A 15,727-nucleotide genomic window follows, 5' to 3' on the forward strand; every position below is an offset into this window, starting at 1 on the left:
ATGCCGATCTGCATCCACCGTTGTCATACCAATCAGAATGATCAATGATCAACAACGTCTACATGTGGCGTTGGGGCAACTCTTTCCTGATTCGTATACATGTCTATCAAATAATTTGGCACTTCTTAACTTAATCCTGTTCGAACACCAAAACTAATCATCCACAGCAGATTACCATCACAATACGTTCTCGTAAAGCTTTCTGCTATGCATACCTACTAGCTAAGTAAGCACTTCCTATCAAGAAGAAGCACAGCGACAAACTGAACTGCAGAATTCCAAGTCATTCTCACTCACTCAAATTAAAAGACCCTGGAGAAATTCATGGCCATAAAGAAAAGCCAAAATTATGTGAGCCGAAATTATGCTCTTCCATTGCAATCTCAGTTAGAGATGACTGCACCCTGTTCAATCTTTAGATATTTAGCGACAGTTATAGTTGTGATAACAGAGAGCAACACTAACATGAGCATGATGTCAGTGAGTTGGGTTCGGTCACCATATGAATGCTTTCTGGTTACAATATGATTGGCATCACCTAAAACATCCTTGTCAAGGTCAGTCTTCAGTCCCTCCCCAAAACCCTCAATGACAAATTACAAACCTAGATGCAATGCAATCAATGCACAAAGAGCTCCAGCCATTCATGAATGTCTTAATCACAAGATAGACACGATTACAAGACATGTCTGGCTTAGAAAAAAGGCACAGAAAAAAGTGATGGCAGCTCACTTGCCTGCTTCTCATGCCGTTTTGGGAGCCAAACAAGAGCCTAACCATACATGGGAAAGGTAGAATTTTGCAAAATTGCACAAGCTTAATCTGATTTTTAGGTTATCCTAAGTAATGAGCATCACACAGGATAAGTGGCAGGATCAAATACCAAAGTCACCTGAATGTGGATGGCAAAACTGAATGGCAAAAACATCTCGACGAGGAAGCATCCTGACATGTTGAACAAACGAATTTCACCACATCCATGTCCCTTATTCACTGCACTTATTTTCTGTCAATTCTTGCTTATCACCAGCACGTAAATCAGGATAGTTACGATAATTCAAAGAATGCAACCAGAGAGCCACAACTCCTTCCTTGTGCTCAGTCATGGCTATATGAGAGTATATGTATTTCATTTTAAAGTCTTCTGCCTCTTTCTCATAGGCTTTCATGGATAGCTCTTCATGGCTGTCCTTCCATTTGTTATTATATGATGTGAAGAAGCACTCGTCCAGGTATAGGCCAACTTCAGGAGCCGTTGGCACGTTGATGTTAATGTCCCTGAGGAAGATAACTAAAAGCTCAAAAAGGCAAAATAAAACAAAGAAAACTGCACTGCAAAAACACCTCATTCACTGAAGGAGAAACAGTGACTGTACTTACTTCTGCAAAGCATTCGTAATCAGAGTCTCCGGAGCACAATTCCTCATGATTGCCACCACAAGTCCCATCATTTTCCGTATCTGATGAAGCATGAAACTCTGACCCACGACCTCACACTTGACAAATTCAATACCTTCAACAATGACCACATCATTTGCGGTGAAAGAAAGAATGTACCGTCGTGCCGAGGGATCCTCGGCTTTTGTTCTGGTGGTGAAGTTGTGGAAATTGTGACTTCCCACATAATAGCCCAAAATCCTATTGAACCTCTCCTTCTCCTCCTCCCCAGAACAAAATCCGCTTCCTTTCACTGGTTTCTCCTCCCCATTTACTATAGTCTCTGCAATTTCGCCATCTAATTTAACCACTGAACCAGTATCTAAATCAGCAGGCGCAGCAGCCGCAGAAACTACAGTGTCCACCACACTGGAAGTGTCTACCTTGTCAATTACATCGGAATTGGATTTATCGTCAATGCCATTGCTCAATGAATCAACAATACCCTCTTTAACTTCAATTCCCGTGACTGCACAGCAGTCGTTCGAGGTAATGCCCGACCCAACTTTGGCATCATTGGAGTCAACAGTGACCTCCCCACACCCATTCACCTCACTGACACATCCCCTTAACTCGAAATTGCGCTTGCCCATGACCCCAACAACCTTCCGCCCTCTCTCTGAACATTCCAAGCACTTAACGAGCTCATTCCCAGACCCCAAACTAGCCACCACGCTCTCCCTGTCGCGGTGCGAGCTCGGATCAAGCGCAAACACCGGGACCAAATACACGTACCTGCGCCGGTCGCAGAACTTCTTGGAATTGAACGACGCCGTCGCCCTCTTGTACCCGAATATCCGAATCTGCGGGGCGAGGTTGGAGTTGAGCCGCTCGACGAGACCGGGCGGGTCGATGTAGAACCGCCCCGAGACGACCTGGCCCACGGCGCTCACGCCCTTGTCGGTGCGGGCAGAGCGGGCCCAGTCGTAGCGCTTGGGGTTGCCGCGGTCGGCCTCGGGGACGGCGCCGGAGAGGAAGAGGGCTTCTTCGAGGTCGCCTTCGATGGTTTTGGCTCCTGGGTTCTTCTGCATGCCCTGGTAGCCGACGCCGCAGTACGCGAAGAAGATGGCGACCTTGCGGCGCTTGTATCTGGGCTTCCTGGTGGCGGCGGCGGCGGCCTCGTCGTCGGAGGTGGTGGTGGTGGTGGATGACATTTTGGGCTTCTTGGGGTCGGGTCCTTGTTGAGGTGGTGGCGATCGAGGGGCTTCGGTGACAGGATCGAGTGAGGGAGAGTCGAGATTGGTTGAGGGCTCCATTGGCGGTTCTTTAAGCGAGGGAAAGTTGTAGATGCTGTGGTCTTCGTGACTGATAAACCCTAAGCCCCGAATCATCAACAGGGAACCCGCATTTCAAAACGACGTGTCGTTGTGTCCTTGCAGTAGAGTATAGTATGCAGCTTTTGGGAAGAGATTTACGACAGGAATGGAATGAACTATCCGAATGCATCGGAGCTTTACTTGCCTTCCCGTTTAGATCCATCAGACTCAAAAACAACTAAGATGGATTTAGGGCACATATATACAAATCCACAATTTACTTTTCATATAAATGTTGCGTGACATGACGATAGCATTTAAAATCAAAGAAATCTACAAAATTCACAATTAATTTTTCAGATGAATGTTGCGTTAGATCGACTATTGAGCACAGATGCTATTCTAGAGTAAAACTGAGACGGTGAATTATCAAAGAGAACTCTCAAGTCTCAACCTATGTTCCAATATGGACCGTAGGAATTCATCTCGCCTTGCCCCCAAGAATCCAAAGTTCCACAGAACTTGTACACGACATGCGCCATGGATCAGGATGAAATCACATATTTTCCCCAATCGTTACCAAGGGCATTTCTGATTCCATCAAGAAAGCTAGAAACTACAACAGTTTTTCTCGGTGGGGTATCAATCATGCGAAGCACATCTCCCCCGTCATCTCCTCATCGTCTGAACTCGAAACAATCGAATTTAATGAATCAGGGGCTGGTTGGTAACCCTCATCCTTCATTTGCTTGCTTAAAATCCTCAATTCCGAGCGTATTTCCTGTATCTGCGGGTGCATTTGGTCACCGACGACAAACACATGAACCCCACTCTTGAGCTCGATCCAGCTACATCCAGGCTCTTTACATACCCCCTGAGCTTTCATCAGCCTCCTGACCCGTTCCACATCGTCCCTCTTGCCCAAGGCGGTATAGATGCTAGACAGCAACACGTAGGCAGATGACTCGGGCGATCCTAACTCCATTAGCTTCTCTCCAGCGTACGCTCCCAACTCGTAGTTATGGTGGTTCCGACAGGCACCTAGTAGTATCCGCCATAAACATAAACCGTGATCGACAGTTGTCGATTCGATGAAGTCTCTGGCTTCATTGAGCTTCCCGGCACGGCTCAAGACATCAACCATGCAAGCATAGTGCTCTACTCTTGGCTCTATGCCAAATTCATCGGACATCATCTTGTAGTAAGCCCAACCTCTATCTACTAATCCCATATGGCTACAGGCAGAGAGAACGTTCACAAAGGTTACATAATCTGGCTTTACAGATTCCATCCTCATTTCCTCAAAGAGTTCAAGGGCTGCGCTGCCAAAGCCATTTTGAGAAAGCCCTGAAATCATTGCGTTCCATGACAATACATCCCGGGAAGGCATCCTCCTAAAAACAAGGTTCCCGTCTTCAAGGCTTCCGCACTTTGCATACATACTTGACAGAGCACTTCCAATAGGCACTTTGAGACCCAAACCATGCTTAATGATTCCGGCATGGATTTGCTTGCCTTGCTCCAAAGCAGCAAGGCTTGCACAAGCTTTTAAAACACTAGCCATGGTTAGCTCATTGGCAGCGACCCCTTCCCCCTGCATTCTACAATATAAACTCAAAGCACTTTCGTTTTCCCCATTTTGTACATACCCTCCAATCATGGACGTCCACAGAACAACATCGGGCTCTAGGAGATAATCAAATCCATTCCTAGCATCCCCAATGCTGCCGCATTTTGCGTACATGTCAACCAAAGCTGTCATGATATATATCTGCTTCTCGAATCCAAGTTTTACACAATAGCAATGGGCCTGTCTTCCTTCTTTGACAGCACCAATGTCACTACAAGCATTGATAACCCCGACAAGAGTAAATTCGCTTAGAGCCAACCCCAGAAAAATGCATGCTAGAAAATAACTTCAAGGCTTTGTGAGATTCACCACCTTGTGCATAACCAGTAATCATTGCGGACCACGTGATCGAATTCTTAGCACTAGAAAATTCAAATGCCTGAAGTGCATCCTCTAAGCCACCACATTTTCCATACATCGTCACAAGAGCGTTCCAAACAGATGCAAACGACAGCAACCCCATCTTCGCAGCAAGACAATGAACTTGCTTACCACAGTCAACAGATTCAGGAGCTGTCAACGCACTAAGAACACTGGTGAAAACAAACTCGTTTTGATCTTCCCCTTCCTCACGCATCAACAGAAAGAGCCTAACAGCCTCGGAAGCCATACGCAGAGAGGCATACCCAGAAACCATCGTGGCCCAAGAAACCGAGTTCCTCTCGTGCATTCTATCAAACACCTTGCGCGCATCGACCACAAGCCCCGCTTTGCAATATACATTTAGCAGAGAACTCCCGACAAAAACATCGCCAAAGCTCGCGGTCTTAATCGCCAACGCATGTGCCTGCTTGCCACCTGAAACATCGACAACATTCGAAGCGGCGGTGAAAACGCCGGCGAAGGTGTGGGCGTTGGGCAAGATATTTTCTTCTCGCATGCGTAGCAACAGCCCCATCACAAGGAACGAGCCACTGGGTCCCTTTTGAGAGTACCCATTGATGAGACAGTTCCACGAGACGACGTCCCTGTCGACTATGCTATCGAAAATGAGCTCGGCTTTGTCCAACCGATCGCACTTGGCGTAGAAGTTGATCAGGCCATTAGTGAGGTAAGTGGCGGTGGACGCGCCGGCTCTGATGAGCTGGGCGTGGAGTGATTTGCCACTCCGGAGGTCCTTCTGCTGGGTGCACTTGACGAGCGAGTTGAAGATGGAGCGATACTGAGAGGGAAGACTCATCAAATTCACTCCTTGTCGGGTGTCTGAGTACAACGCGACGACACGTTGGTCGAGAGATCATGATTCATGTGCGTGCAACAAAGAGTCAAAATTTGAAAACTACAAGCTCGCATGAGAGCTCGAAATGAGCGTCACTGGTGGTGGAAATCAAGAACACGGCGCGAGGAAGAAGACGGGAGCGTCCATGGACTTGGGCCGAACAGGATTGTCTAATCATTCGGTCATCCTTGGACCGGCCCATTAGATGTTCGGTCTTGTAATGTCCGGTCCAGGCTTGTGATGAACGTTATCAATGCTCCAAGTGCAATCTATCGAGAGTCCCATGAGATTTTTCAAGATCCTGCCAACTATTCTAAAACATTAAGCGAATAAGCGGTTAGATAAATATATAATTTAATATGTATCTATTTTAATAAATATTTTTAAAGCTTTGAACTCACGTGCCTAAATAAACCTGTTAAAATGGACCATAAACTCTTTTGTCATTTCTTATCTCATATTTAAAAGACTTGATTGTTACGGAGGTTTTTTATATCTAGTAAATATATCATAAATGAATTTAAAATGATAAGGATCAAAAAAATATGAGTGTTAAATGGGTTTGCAGCTTAGACCTAATCCATCTCTATGGCTGATTTTCATTCTCTTTTGCCCTTGCTCACACCGTACCTTCGCTTTAGTTTGGGTATGAGTTTTTTTAGATTGGATTAAATATAAAAGTATTTTAACAATATGAGTCGGGTTGGAAATGTGTTACTAGATTTATATTGCATGATAATGAATCAAAACGGATTAAACGAGTCACTTTGAGTTGGACTATTTTCGACTCGACCCGACGTACCAATTTGATAGATTTAGGCCTAAGGTTTGCTTCGCGAGTAATACGATCATTGTTACGTCATAAGTCAAAGTTTCATTATTTTTATTAAATTAACCGAAAAAGCATGCATGTGAGTTCGTGCAAGGAAGACTCGCAAGTAGCCGGACCTCTTGCAATCATGATATTGGACTGAACATGTGGAGCTCTTTTGTCGTAGGAGCTTCCAAAGCTTGTATGAGCATCATGTAATCGTGGCGTCACTTGCGTGGCGCTTCGATTCATATTTTTATTTTTATATCATTTAGTATTTAAATTTGAAACATGTGATTTTTTTTTTTTTCATTTGGGGTAGTGGGTTCTTCATTCCTTCCCTAACGAATGAACGGAAAAGGGTCTCTCGATTGGGCACTAAGGTTTGAGTTTGGCAACTGCTTAATAGATTCAACTTGATACCAAAAGTGTATTTCATAAATTATGCTCGTGTTTATAGTAATTTTCTTGCAATTGAAACTTATTTCAGCTATAAAAAAAAATTATGCAATTCAGCTTTCAAAATCAACCGAATATGGTAAGTTGAAAGCGAATCGTCCTTCCCGATCTCCTATAACTCTATTCGATTCTTTGTATACATTTTTGTTGCCATCGTCCTGTGCCAAAACTGTTCCGTAACCAAACTTAACTTCAATTAATCTACGGATGAAGCTTTTCGTTTTTCGTTATACATACGCGTGCCCGACTAATTTTTCTAGGCTTGTTAGGAACCGTCAATGTCAAATGGTTTCCTTTTCACACGTTGATCGCAGAAGGCACGGGACAATCGGTAAAGTAAGAATTATAGATTCTTTTAACTAGCTATATGATAAGTTTCAGATACCCGAAAAGCACTCGTTAATAAATTTGTCTTTCACGAAGGACATGGCCTCCAGCAGAGAACAAAGTCAATATGCTGCCTTCCGGGGACGTGCCGATGTTGTATTCCTTCTGACGAATGCATACCCGCAATGATTAATGTTTGAATGGATAAGCTTCAAAATTCAATTAATGTGCAAGTGTTGGAAGGGGGTAGATCCAAATGCAATTAATGGGCCAGAGTCAATTCATTGGGCAACTAATATATTTTGGGGGAAATTTTGAAAAAAGGGTCCGAAGTGCCTTCATTTTCTCAAATAAGAGCTTAAAGTTAATTTCGTTTCAAAGAAGGGGCTGAAGTGCCCTCATTATCTCAAATAAGGACTTGAAGTGGTTATTATTTCAAATAATGGCATGAAGTGATGATATAGTCTCAAAAATAAGCTTGAGCTCACCTATTGGTGAGCCATTTCCGTAATTTAATACTTTTTTATTTTATTTTTTCCCTTTTTCTATTTCCAAAAATTTTAAAAAAATTAAAAGTAAAAAAAAAGAAAGAAAGCTAGGTGGGAGGGTAGCCCTCCCGCCTGTGGCTGCTGCCCCAGCGCCGGTGGGGTGATGACAATGGTCGTTAGGGTCTCCGGTGCCTCGGTGAGGGCTGGCTAGCCCTCTCCCGGATTAGGACGATGGTCTTGCCGGTCCGCCGTTGCTGCCTGTTTGGAGGGCCGCGCTTTCCTCGAACCGGCCGGCCCCCCCGGACTTGGGAGAGGGTCGTAGCCCTCGTCTTTGGTCGGGGGGGTCGTCGGCCCTTGCAGAGGCGTCGGTGACCCGGTCGACCATCGGCGCAGCCCCACCGATAGGGGGGCGGTAGGCAAGCACAAGCGAGAGGCGGCTCCTCCCGTCTGGAGAGCTGCCTTTTTTTATTTTTTATTTTTACTTTGAGATTTTTATTTTTATTTTTAATTTAACTTAATTAAAAATTAGGTTAAAATTATAAATTGACAAAAAAGCCCTTGATCGATCGGAGTATTTGGTTAGTTGGCCGGCCAACGAGATCAGGTCCTTATTTGAAACGATCATGACCACTTTAGGCTCTTATTTAATATAATGAGGACACTTCAGACCCTTCTTTGAAACAAAATCAATTTCAGGTTTTTATTTGAGAAATTAAGAGCATTTGGGGCCCTTAAATGAAAATTTCCCTATATTTTGCAATGTACTCTTAATCTCTTAATATGTGTGATTGCTATCTTAAAAATGAACTTACTTTGATGAAATGAGTTTAACAAGCATTTCGGGACGCTCGTTAACACGGTATCATTATTTCTTTATGCAAAATACGAACTTCTTTCATATTATTGCTTACAAACAGTGCACAATGTTGTTAAAAAAAGAGATTCTCTCTTTTTATAAGAACACTTTGGGGCGAGCATTGCAGTGGGGACGAGGGCGACGTGTCGAGCGACAAGAAGGAAACACTTGATCGCTCTCTGCATGAACAGGATCGAGGCAAAGGAGGATTTGCAAAAAAAGTAATGAAAATCCGCGGAAATTTAATGTTCCTCTTGTTTTTCATAGGGAAAGTGTTATATATCTAGAGGTGAGCATGATTTCAGAATAGAGCCTAGAACATGGAATCTAGAACTGGATTGATAGGTTTTAGGTTCCAAAAATAAATAAACTTGTTCCGGCGGATAGAACTTGGAACCTTTAATAAGTTTTTGTGCTTTTATTGATAATATGTCTTTGGTGAATCTACGGTATTCCATAGCATCTAATGATGAGTATGTAGATTGAGCTTCCATTTCCGGTGATGTTTATGAATGAGACTCTTACTTTGTTAATGTTTTATATTTATTCATGTGTCTAAACATGAGTTGTGGTAAATGAATTATAGCAACAAACGATGATCATTAAAAGTGATGATTCACTGCAATAATCTAATTAATAATACGGGTTAAACCTAGATAGACCTTGAGACCTGTGATAGGGTATGTTTCAAGTTCTAAGATATGTAAGGTATGTTCTAGGTTTCAAAAAATGAGGAAACAGGTTCCAGGTGGAATCTATACAGAGCCTAAAATCGCTCATCTTTAAGTACATTCATATGTACACGTCATTATTTGATAAATTGATTTATCAATATCGACAATGAATTTATTGTTTTAATGGATGAGACCCAATGCCCCGGTTCACCAGGTTCTACCACTACGGGGCCCAATCATAGTCAAAAGAAGAGTTTGATCATAGGGAAAATTTAAAATATTTAATATATATTCGACACATCAGATAACGAACAAATCTTTATATGGATCTTCTTTGAATCTCTACCATTTTTCTTTGACTGTCCGGATATCTAGAAGCACTTGGACTTTGGTAGGGTTTTTAGTACCATAGAAGACCCTTGTATCAGACTGATATGTGTGTGTGTGTGTGTGTCATTTATTTATTTTAGCTCAAAAGGAAAAGGAGGCATCTAATCCATATTGGCAATGATGAAGGCACTGAGAAAATGAGAACGTGAAGAAATCTTTCCGCTCATAATTAAGCCACTGAACACAATCTTTTCTTATAGCATTTTCTACAAAAGTGAATGCGTGAAAAGGCACCGGTCATCTGATTGCAAGTAAGCCATTGTACAGGGACTGCTGACTCTGCCATCTGAGATGGTATGTTTGAGATTCATAGTGTGTTCTTGTTCGCATAAATAACATCTGCGAAAGCTAGAAAGGAGAAAAAGAGTCAACTAGGGTTGGGATATTACAGGAGAAGTGAATTTGAACGGCAAACTCTAGCGTTGGTGTAGTCGTTTAGAGATACAAAATTTCCTACTCATGGAATTGGATGCTTTTTATTCAAATGTCACCGACTACGTGTAAGCTGTTACATTTAGGATGATATTTGCTTCGTGTTCTAAGGATTTTCACGTAACCGAGCCTCTATGCTCATGCCCCTGAACTATTAAAACGAAAAACACTCGAATGGAATTTTCATAGTGTGAATGATTCTTTGAACCTCACAAAGAAAATTACCATTGCTAATAAACCATCCAATTTGATCCTCTCCTTTTCCTTGGCATAAGTAACCTTATCTCTTCTAGACAAATTTCGGGTCCAGCCATTATCCCACTAATCGCATGGATCGGACAAGCTATCAGCTAAAATCCGAGTAAGTTATCCTTTACGTAAATTTATTTACGTACTCGATGATGTGGGAAATCAAACATGTGATGTGCGCTTAATGTACACACCTCTACGTTCCTCAACCACTGCCGGTCAGGTTACAATTTGTGAATGTGTTGATAACCACACTAACACTCAACACCTTATTTATAGGACCTAGCATTACCTCTTATTGAAATTGTGAAACACTATGACCGTGTTTGGTTAATTTTTTAAATGTATTTTGGGCCTCTAAAGTTTCTTGAGTAAAAGCTACCGCATTTGGTATAAATGAATTGGACCACTTTAGGTGAAAGCCAGCATTTGCCTAAAGCTCAAGGCAATACCTAATTTTTAATTTGTTCAGTTTGATCCCTGAACTTTAGCCTAAAATGCATTGTCGATCCCAATTTTTAATTTGTTCAATGTAGTCTTTAGACTCTTGATGTATGTTCAATTTAGTCTTTCATCTATGTAAAAATATCCAATGTTGTACGGATTGGGCATTTTCATATAGTTCGGGGATTAGATTGAACATGTATCAAAAAGTTCGGGGATCACGTTGAACAAATTAAAAATCCGGGGATGACATTACATACTGGGTTAAAGTTCAAAGACCATATTAAATTAATTAAGATTTTAAGGCACACTTTGCATATTGAGTCAAAATTGAGGGACCGTTTATGTTGTTTTTCCTTGTATATATGCTCGTCACTTCGCACGAGACTAACAATGGAAGATAGAGAGAGAAACTGTGTTCTTTTTTGGTACTTTATGTCATGAGGGCTTGGCAAAGGGTTCCCAACAGAGTTCGTTGGCATTCTGTTCACCTCCGACCGGTCTTCATCTCGAAACTCCTCCCAACAAGTGAAACAAAACGAGGGGGAAAGAAGAAAGATTCTTCATCAAGTCTCTCTTGTGATCTCTTGGAGGTGGGCATGGTGCCAACTGGGCTCTGTTAGGCTCTCTCTGTGAAACCCTTCATGAATCATTTCTCCATGTTATTACATCAGCTGACCTTCTTCGAGCTTTTTGATAGAGTGGGAAACGAGGTAAACACCACCCAACCCCCTCTCCCTCTCCCTCTCTCTCTCTCTCTCTAGATTTGCAGAAATATCTCTTCGTGTGGCCACTAATTTCTGGTTTCTTGGTTCCTTTGAAGAGGAGATGACAGACACGATATTCATAACTCCATTGGTCTACGCGTTCGATCTTCTCTTCTCCTCATTTTTTGCTGTTTTGCAGGGCTTAAATGAAGCTGTTGACACGTCTCGTGCATGGGGTGACTGGAAAGAAGAAGAAGAAGAAGAAGAAGAAGAAGAAGAAGATGAATTCATAAAGTGATGACAGTCGATCCTTCGATCTGTCCACTGGAAATCCTAGTTCGTCCTGCCCCATTTCTTCGCTGTTCCTGGAAAACTAGAGTTAAAATCCCCGGCTTCTTTCCCAGCAAAAGAAGGAAAAAAAAAATGTGGATCACATCTTCTAAGTTCTTACCTAGGGTTATCTCATTTTTTTTTTCTGAATTTTTTAGCATAATAAAGTTAAAAAATAAAAATAAAAATTCGAGGGGTTCGCAAGCTAAAGAGTGGAAAATAAAAAGTGACAAGACTCAGTAATTACATTTATTGGACTGACGTAATTCGACTGTATTGATTACCATGTTTGCCACGTAGCTACTAGGTGGACCATGATTATGTCACGGTGGGGAGAAAAAAAAAGAGTGGTGGGTTCATAAAGAGCCGGGCCTCATGCATGTAAGTGCACAAATTTCACCATCATTTTCCATTAATTATTCGTTGATTCCGGATCCTCCTCTTTCTTAAATGCGTATAATAATAATGGTCATAATCCTAAATTCTTCGACATGTTTTATATTATAATAATACCATGAAAGACTTCAAACTAGTACATTTGTAATAAATTTATCGAAAACTATTTTTTTGACCATGACAAACTCCAAATTGGTACATTTATCTTAAACTATTTTTTGACTACAAAAAATCTCAAACTAATATACATATAAAAAATTTACCCAAAATTATTTTTTTAACCATTAAAAATCCTAAACTAGTACAACTGTCACAAATTTACTATCCGTTAATTTTCGTTAAATTTGGTTAATATCATGAAGAATCCCAACCGATACACTTGTGACAAATATAGGGTAAAAATTTCAAATTTATACATTCGTCAACTGTCACGTATCATCCAACTGAACAATTTAACGGTATAATTTAACAAAAATTAATAGTGGATAACTTTATCATACGTATATCAATTTAAATTTTTTGATAATAAAAAATAATGTGATATAAATTTATTATAGGTATACAAGTTTGGGATTTTACGGGACAAAAAAAATCCTTTTATTTATCTTTTTTTCGTTACCGTTTTATTTATCACGTTATTAGTTAACGAGCCGAACGCATCCGATTTTTTTCTTTATTTATTTTACGGACTATACGGATCATCGTGGTCATGGAAGTAAAATGGTCACAAAATCATCGTTGGAAAACTGACAATGCCACCATCATTAATGCAAGACGCTGGCTGTGGCACCCCCGCCATCAATGGATGACGAGGACAGTTAACCACAAGCATGTGAATTCGAGCTTGGAGTTTAATGGTAGGAGCCAAAATGTGGATGAGATTTTGATAGTATCGTCGTCTAGGGTTTTGTGTCGACCGACTCGTGGTCAAAGATGGAAAGAGTTCAACTCTACTTGATTTGGAAAAAGAAAAAAAATTATGTCATCTAACATAGGAAACCTATTATGAAATATTTTATCATCAAGAGCTATACATATTGACCTAGACCCATATATACAGAAGTACTAATGTGGGATGCCAAGAGTAGACTTGTCAAAATGCATTTTACATGCATTTATTTATCCAAACTTATTGGAATTGGTCACACATAGTTCATTTCAAATTTGAAGTGTCTAACCATTATGGATTCTTAAATCTAAAGCCCGAACTAAATGGGTTTTAATGGGTCTTGCATTGAACTTATTTCCAACCCCGCTAAGGCTCAGACTCTTTCCTCTCTCTCTCTCCCTCTTCGCTTGACGTCTTCTTGCTCGTGTCCCTTAGCCTCTCGTTCGACGCTCCGAGCTCTCCGATTCGCTTATTAGACTTGGCAATCTCGACGTACTTAGAGTAGATCACGCCCTTAAGTACCGGGGCGAGGGATACCATTTCTCGTATGAGCTTGTGCTCGAGGAGCGACTTTTGCTAACATAGGTTCTTGACGAGCGGATGAGCTCGAGACATGTCTCGCGAGCGGGGTTGGACCTAGGTGGAGGAGCGTGGGAAGTAGGTGCCGAAGGAGCGACCGAATGCTATCTTCTAGGATATGCTTTTCGCAGAGCTCGACAACGACAATGGCGGCCAATCATTGAGGACTAAATCATGACGGTCGTCTGTGGTCATGTTTTCCCTTATTATCAATGGTGTGATAGTTTGCTGAAGGAAAGGCCATTTGTATGTGACGCAACTCTCGATCACATAATCTTCCTCGTGCGATGGACAACGACGAGGATAACGTACCATCCCTACGTGATGGGTAGGTCACGGGAGATGTGGATAAAGGACTGTCTGGAGTTCGGGTTGTAGCGATGGCTAAGGGCCGAAGAGAATGCTAGTGAGAATAGCTATAATTAAAAGTATCTCTTTAGAATCAGTCAAAGTTGTTATTTTGTTGGGATTTTATTGTTATAGTCTTCCATTATAGTGGTTGGTTTCTTTGTTGCTATTTTGTTCTTATCTGTTAGTATCAATAGCTTATTTTAAAAGCTTTGTTGTCAGATGAATAAAGCAAACAGTGAAGTATTTCCCTCTATCATATCTTTCTTTGGCTTTTGTACATTATATGCAACAATGGTATCGGAGCCTGCTTTGTTTTTTTAGTGCTGAGAGTTCAAACATGTGAGGAAAAGTGACCTACAAAATGTTGAGAGCCAAAAAGAAGATAGTCCGTGAGAATACAACAATATTGAAATTGATGCTTCGAATACATTTGTGCAATCAGCTATCCAGCTTTTTGATGGTTACTATGATCTTTGGAGCACGTAGATGGAACATTTTCTCAAGTCCAAGGAGTATTGGCAAGTAGTTACCTCTGGAGTTACAAAACCAGAGGAAGGAGCTGTGTTATCGGCAACGCAAAAAGCATATCTTGATGCATTAAAGCTGAAAGATATCAAGGACAAAAATTATCTTTTCCAAGCTATTGATAGATCAATCTTGGAAACAACTCTTAGCAAGGATACCTCCAAGAAAATTTGAGACTCCATGAAGAAGAACTATCAATGATCAAAAAGAGCAAAGAGGTAGCAGCTTCAAACACTTCGTTCACAGTTCAAAATGCTGCGAATGAAATCGAGAGAATTGGTGACAAATTATTTTTTCCGAACAATGGCAATTGTCAATAAGATGCGACTCCATGGCGACAAGACGGAGGACGTCACCATAATTGAGAAAATTCTCCGATCCCCGACACCAAAATTCAACTTTGTTGTTTGTTCCGTAGAGGAAACCAAGGATATTGAAGAACTTTCAATTGATAAATTGCAAAGATTCGTATTGGTTCATGAACAGAAATTCCCTCAGCAAGAGATGGAGGAGTAAGCGTTGAAAGCTTCAAAGTAACACCATATTTCATCATCAGCTAAAGCAAATAAAGAAAGATGGTGCAATGAGTGTGGAAAAGGCAAAGGCAAAAGAAATAATGATCGCAATAGCCCCAATTAGTATCATGATCCTCAAGGGAAAGGAAGAGGGCGTGGAGATTGTTTGAAGAAGAAGAAAAGAAGAGAAGGGAATGAATGAATTGTCTAACCCTCTAGGTTAGCATACTCTCTTATTTATAATAATAATGAGGGTACATAGTAATACAATGGACATTCCCACACATGATAGCAAATAATAATATGATATAGTAACTCATAATACCCTTCCTCAAGCAGAGACATAGATATCGACCATGTCCAACTTATCACATATAAAGCGAACCCATTGCCTAGCTAAAGATTTAGTAAACATGTATGCTAGCCGATCTCTAGTACGAACATGTGAGAGAGTGATACTACCACGCGTAAGCTCCCGTCGAACGAAATGACAATCAATCTCAATGTTCTTTGTTCTCTCATGAAAGACAGGATTTGAAGCAATGTGAATCGTTGAACTACTATCACAACATAACGAAGTGGGACCACTTGACCCATGTCCAACCTCATTAGGAAGATGTCTAGTCCACATAATCTCTGCAATGGCTGCAGCAATGGCTTGATACTCGCTTCAAGCACTACTCCTCGCAACAATGTCTTGTTTCTTACTCTTCCATGAAACCAAATTACTACTAACATACAAAGCATATCTAGAGGTAGACCG

General features: G+C 41.3%; 2 protein-coding genes and 2 long non-coding RNA genes across 4 annotated transcripts; 2 read left to right on the forward strand and 2 right to left on the reverse strand.

The window, feature by feature from the left end:
* Window positions 1–426: 426 nt before the first annotated feature.
* LOC115738723 (tRNA pseudouridine synthase A) lies at window positions 427–2,798 on the reverse strand. The gene is made up of 2 exons (XM_030671433.2): window positions 1,381–2,798; window positions 427–1,278 (listed from the first exon to the last, which is right to left on the reverse strand). Exons 1-2 carry the CDS (start codon window positions 2,766–2,768, stop codon window positions 987–989), a joined length of 1,680 nt encoding a protein of 559 aa, XP_030527293.2. The 5' UTR covers window positions 2,769–2,798; the 3' UTR covers window positions 427–986.
* Window positions 2,799–2,943: 145 nt separating this feature from the next.
* On the reverse strand, window positions 2,944–5,698 carry LOC115729866 (pentatricopeptide repeat-containing protein At2g33680). The gene is given in 2 exon segments (XM_030660492.2): window positions 2,944–4,572; window positions 4,574–5,698. Coding segments are annotated over 2 exon segments (2,163 nt in total). The 5' UTR covers window positions 5,504–5,698; the 3' UTR covers window positions 2,944–3,339.
* Window positions 5,699–11,079: 5,381 nt separating this feature from the next.
* LOC125313851 lies at window positions 11,080–11,789 on the forward strand. Its single transcript, XR_007197529.1, has 2 exons — window positions 11,080–11,385; window positions 11,579–11,789. It is a non-coding gene; the product is annotated as an uncharacterized LOC125313851 (long non-coding RNA).
* A 980-nt stretch (window positions 11,790–12,769) lies between these two features.
* On the forward strand, window positions 12,770–14,175 carry LOC115729867. The gene is made up of 2 exons (XR_004014001.2): window positions 12,770–12,962; window positions 13,705–14,175. It is a non-coding gene; the product is annotated as an uncharacterized LOC115729867 (long non-coding RNA).
* The last annotated feature ends 1,552 nt before the right edge of the window (window positions 14,176–15,727 follow it).

Source organism: Rhodamnia argentea, chromosome 2 (assembly GCF_020921035.1).
Source record: "Rhodamnia argentea isolate NSW1041297 chromosome 2, ASM2092103v1, whole genome shotgun sequence".
Taxonomy (NCBI): Eukaryota; Viridiplantae; Streptophyta; class Magnoliopsida; order Myrtales; family Myrtaceae; genus Rhodamnia; species Rhodamnia argentea.

Bases quoted from the DNA above. Each gene is read 5' to 3' on its own strand.
- LOC115738723 (XM_030671433.2), bottom strand. From the start codon at position 2,768: ATGATTCGGGGCTTAGGGTTTATCAGTCACGAAGACCACAGCATCTAC. The intron at 1,279-1,380 runs GTAAGTACAGTC...TATCTTCCTCAG, and splicing joins ATTACGAATGCTTTGCAGAA to GGACATTAACATCAACGTGC.